We start from the raw sequence: 5,346 nt of genomic DNA, 5'->3' as shown, positions 1-5,346 counted from the left end.
TATCTTATATGTATCATTTTTTCTTCTTATTTTTTTGTTTCTTCAACAATACATGAATGCATTGTCTTTTGAGTTTTGTCTAGATTCATATCCTTGACAATTTGATAAGATTAATACTCATATTATCAAATCTTGATAATTTTTGATAAAAGATTGAAAGGAATATAAATCTTTAGATATCAAAATAGAAATGAATTGAAAACATGTTCATGGATTTTGACATAGAAAAAGAAATCTTAGTTAGTATTTGTTTTATAATTTATTTTAAATTATCTTCAACATAATATTTTATTTTTTTGTTTTTAATTTATAGAAAGTATGTCTAGTCATCTATAATAAGTGCCACAAATAATTTTATATATGCAATGGCATGTATTAGACTAAATATCTTATATGATGTAAATTTAATTAGAAAATACATGACAAATCTAAAAATAAAATATCAAAAGGTAGTGAAACACATACTTTGCTTTCTAATAGACATTATATATGCTTGCATCTTGTTTAATGTAAAATGTGAAAGTAAAAAAACCATCACATGATTTGCTCATATCTTGACAACGGTTGATAGACCCTAAAATACAAAGGTATCTAGTTGAGTTTACTATAGTTCATTTAACAACTACAGCACATTGGTCATGCATTCCGTATTCTATACCCTATCACAAAGTTTTCATAAGCAAAGACAAGAGAGGGGAGTCATCAGAAGGTGCGGGGGCAGGAGCCAGGTAACATGGAGCAGAGCAGCTTGGAACCGAAGTGGAGAGGAGAAAAGAAGAGTTTAATTTGGTCTCCATCATCTAACGGAGACGATGCGACGCAAAAATGCATTTGTCTAATCCCAGGTTCGAACTGGGGACCTCTAGTGTGTGAGACTAGCGTGATAACCGACTACACCAACCAGACCAGTATGCCAAACATCTCGAGCGACCCTTCTTGACAATCATTATGGAAGTTTATTACTTATTTAATATCCAAAAATATCTACTAGCAAACAATGACCTGCAGTGTTTCCCTGGAAGTAAGATTCTAGTTTCATAGTGTAACACAAAGTTATCGTCTAAACGCTGTTTATGCGTATGGCCACGCTACCTCCTGCTGGGGTCTTCATCAGCGGATCGATGTTCATTTTCTCAGCGCCTTACCTTTCCTATGACAGAATTCACATCAGTTTCGGCAGTGGCAATACGCCTTTGCTACAAGCAGAAGTGGTGGAGATGTGCTCTTTTTGCTTCAATTTTGTGTTTACGATACGTGATCAAGTGAGTTTCTGCTAGGTCACCTTGTTCTTGGAAGGGTGAAGTGCATTCCTTGTCGTGTGGACTTTCATCCTGCAAGCAGCTAAGGGCATGGATTGTGCTCATGCATGTAGTCTCATTTCGCCCGCAAAGTTTGGGGTCACTGTGCACCTTGTGGTTTGTTTAGTGGAGGGTCTGCTGTGGATTGCTGTAGAACAATGCTTTACGAGCATTCACTGTACCCACTGCGCTACCAGCAGCATTGATCCAAGAGTTAGAGTTGAGCGCCTTGGAGGAGGGGATGGGCCACCATCATGAACGTCAACAACAGATCCTGTTGATCTTGCAAATTTGTGCACTGCACCGATCATTCAAGCTTGGTCATCTGATCTAGCATGGCAGTTGCCTGTATTTGCCATGCACCATTCATCTGCCACGATGTCCACGAATGGTTTTAAAATGTGATTCCTCCGTCTCGTTTGAGTGCAGATTTCTCAACCCTCTGTTATCTTAACAATCACGGAGAGGGATTAACCGGAATACTTTAAGAACTTCGAGGCGCACCTTTCGAAGCACGGTGACGAGGAATTGGAAACCTTCATGCTTTACCCCTATTGGAGAGTAAATCTACTTCCAATCCGTACAAAACCTTTCAGTAGATCTCTCTCGGGAGCTAAATCATGCACAACCTTGAAAGTTCTTTCCCTTCTCTTACTTTCGAAACAAATGCGTCGCCCACAATGTATGGGGACCACGCGGTACATTTACCATTCGAAGGTGCGCCCTGTCAACAAACAAAGCGTTGGGCTCATTGGAGGTGAGATTGTGCACAGCTTTCAATGCAAGCTGTTACTACGCAGATGTGAATTCTTGCCCGTGAGTCAGCACTACAACGTACGTCATCGTAGTCCGATCGCACGCGGCCGATAGGCTGTGACGATTAGCCGTTTAGCAACACGATCCTCGATGCTGCGTCACCTTGTTTGGAATCTCATTTCAGGACGTCGGCATCGCAATGGCTAGAATAAGGCACCCTGAACACATTGCCGTCTACATTTCGGAACAGCACTGGGCGCTTGTCCAAACAGCGTTCACGCTGCTACCAGTGGTTCGAAAACCCTATAGACAAACTACCGAAGTAGCGTCTACTTCGTTGCTACCAGTGATCGCGTCAATGTGCTCAGGTCACTCCACACCTCACGGTTGGCGTATTGAAGCCTTCCTACTCACGATCGACACACTCCACCCTCCGAAACAGAGATTGCTTTACCACTTAGCCCCTTTTCCATTTCCACCCTGACACTCGATTGTCAAGACAAATTCGTTAATTCGTACGGCGCGTGAGACAATCGATCTGCCTGCAAGTGACTACTGCTTCAGGCCAACCAGGTCTGCCGGCACCGGGCTCTCAGAATTTCGGACACGTCACCGCTGAGATTACCCGCTTCCCAATTCTCACATGCAGTGCAGAACATTGGTGGGGTTTCAAAGTGCATACACCTACTGCACCGCATGTCATTGCGAATATCTTCGCTCACAAGTAACATCACAAACACACGTAGCGTTCACCCGGAACAGCGACCGGGGACCAGGACCTCCACCGCCATTCCCTTCTTGGCAGCAAGGGCTTCCAAGTACCACCACTGCGTCCAAGCCGCATTGGAGCGGGCAGCATTGGTTGCAACCTCTGACACATTTGCAGTATGTAAATGCGGTCATAGCCGTGAGAATAAAATGGGCAAAGTCCTGCTACGCTTCTCCTGGAGAAGAATCGTAACGGAACCACCGAGTACACAGAAGAATCATCAAGCCTGCTCGATGCAATGGAGCACACGATGACCTTGCTCCTGAGGGAGAGCAGAACTGCTAGAACCGCTTCACAGACTCGCAATTCATACGATAACAATCAGCTTTTACTGCTGAACTAGCTGTCGACAATGGTTGAAACCCCAACTACTAATGCGTGAACAGACCATCAATCAAAACGGAAGCTCGTAAGAGCTCCCAATATCTCTGCAGCCGAGGGGCAGGGGAGAGGGCTCAGAAGTTCTTGACGTGAACCTATCCTCTGCTACAAAGACACAAACGCCAGCCTTATTTTGACCAGAGAACTGAAAAGCGTTCCACACAAACGCTCCCACATCCCCGCTGTCACAATGCTGACACTGTGCACAAGTTAATCCAAGCAAATTCTAGCCTAACAACACCATGCGAGCTGGCGGTGATGGTCATCTGCAAGATGAACTTCATCAGATCGTGCAGGCACGGTCTAGAATATCGGTGATGTCAGCATCAAACTGCGCGACCTGGACTCAATTGCCGCCGAACAGGTAACCCAAAGATGACCCTCCACCGGGAGCAGCATGAACCTTGGTCGAAGGTCGGTCCTGCAGACAGAAACACAGAGTCACGTGTCAGCATGCGGCATCAACAAAACACTGGTGCACTGACAATCACGCACGCACAAAGCCGACATACACGCGCTTCGCAACCAAGGCTAACTATCCTTCGTCAGCAAATCTCGCGACAATAAAGCAATAGCACATCAGAGCACAATTCTGATATGCACCTGCTTCGGTCAAGAGATGAGACTGGGAGCTTACATCACGTCAGACACCTCACAAACACGGAAGACTACCACCACACAAAGTTAGCACCACACCATGTGTCGGCATCACGATCGCGACTGAATGCAGGTCACGCTCGACACACAGGGTGCGAGGCACCACCACTGGGGAAGAGGAAACCGTCGCAGTTCGCGTGCAGCGCGGTTCCTCTGCCTGGGGCGATAAAACACAGCAGCAAGTCCTGGCGACGATTGCACTCTCCCAACCCAACGAGAACTACACTCAACAATCGCAGCCCCGAAAGAACGCCACACCAGACCATGATTTCGCAACGAGATACACTTGGACAAATGGGTGTCCGAGTTGAGGAACACTCACAGTGATGAAGTTGCCGGTATTCTGCCCGTCGGCGCGGTGGTAGTTGTTCGAGTTCCGGCCCAGCTTGGGAGCGCCCTTGTCACCCGCGTCGTCCGCTTTACCCACGGGCGCGGCCTTCTCCTCTGGGACATTGCTCCTCGCCAACCCGGCCGGTCGCTGCTCCACTGGAGCCTGGGGCTCCGGGGCGGGCGCCTTCGCTACGGCCTTGGGAGGGCCGGCATCGGATCCGAACAGGTACCCGAGGGAGCTCTGCCCTCCTCCGCTGCTTCCACCACGCACCATTGTCTCCGCCTCTCTACTCCAATCTGCTCCGCCACACAACAACAACACCAACACCAACACAACGTCCCGTAAGAAAATCGCAGCCTCCAACCTATGCCACCCCCATCGCACACGCTCACACCCCAGCTGATCCACACATCACCACGCGTCCTCGCGCGCTACGCCATTCACGGATCTCGCAAGCTCTCCATCCCACCACTCAACATCGCTCCAAACCCCACATCCACACTTCCACACGCAACCCATCCCTCTCCCCCTCTCTCCCTCCCTCCCTTCGCCACCACCACCGCTACAACCAATCAACCAACCAACCAATGCCGCCCCGCGAACCGCACCACTCACCCCGCCCCCTACTCCCCCCGCTCTTCCCCCAGATCGTGCGCCTGCAAGATTTGGAATTAGAACTTTAGAAGATATCTTAGCTTAGAGAGATTTTCTGTTATATGAATGTTATAACGTTGCTTTTACATAGTATTCATAATCTAGTTGGAATTTATAATATAATTAATATTCTTTTTTATCTCGTAATTATAAGTTTCAAGATCGAATCAAATTATTTATTTATTTATTTATATATATATACACACACATGCAGGCACAGAGGGATTTTATTAATAGACCCACTTTTTTATGAAATCAATCTACACATGATGATGAGTATGGAATTCTTGATGAACATAGTTGGCTTCCATTGGTTTCAAATCCACTAATTACAGAAATGAATCTTGAGGTATCTTTTTATTTTGATGATGGTTAGAATAGGTGGGTAAATTTAGTAAAAGCTTGGGTCTATTTAACATTCCCATGTGTAAATACCTATATATATATATATATATTTATATTGGTGTAAGTGTGTATGTATGTTTGTATGTATGTATGTC

General features: G+C 46.1%; 1 protein-coding gene and 1 non-coding gene across 2 annotated transcripts; both read right to left on the bottom strand.

The window, feature by feature from the left end:
• Positions 1–832: 832 nt before the first annotated feature.
• TRNAV-CAC (transfer RNA valine (anticodon CAC)) lies at positions 833–906 on the bottom strand. Its single transcript has one exon. It is a non-coding gene; the product is annotated as a tRNA-Val (tRNA).
• A 2,033-nt stretch (positions 907–2,939) lies between these two features.
• LOC112295435 (protein SPIRAL1-like 1) lies at positions 2,940–4,519 on the bottom strand. The gene is made up of 2 exons (XM_024547033.3): positions 4,184–4,519; positions 2,940–3,625 (listed from the first exon to the last, which is right to left on the bottom strand). The coding sequence occupies exons 1-2, from the start codon at positions 4,463–4,465 to the stop codon at positions 3,551–3,553; spliced, it is 357 nt and encodes a 118-aa protein (XP_024402801.1). The 5' UTR covers positions 4,466–4,519; the 3' UTR covers positions 2,940–3,550.
• Positions 4,520–5,346: the final 827 nt, after the last annotated feature.

This window comes from Physcomitrium patens, chromosome 18, assembly GCF_059467195.1.
Source record: "Physcomitrium patens ecotype Gransden chromosome 18, ASM5946719v1, whole genome shotgun sequence".
Classification (NCBI taxonomy): Eukaryota; Viridiplantae; Streptophyta; class Bryopsida; order Funariales; family Funariaceae; genus Physcomitrium; species Physcomitrium patens.
Note: the sequence above shows the minus strand (reverse complement) of the source record. Positions and strands in the feature narration are given on the sequence as shown.

Coding starts and splice junctions, on each gene's coding strand:
- LOC112295435 (XM_024547033.3), bottom strand. CDS start 4,465: ATGGTGCGTGGTGGAAGCAGCGGAGGAGGGCAGAGCTCCCTCGGGTAC. Junction 3,626..4,183: donor ATACCGGCAACTTCATCACT/GTGAGTGTTCCT, acceptor TTCTGTCTGCAG/GACCGACCTTCGACCAAGGT.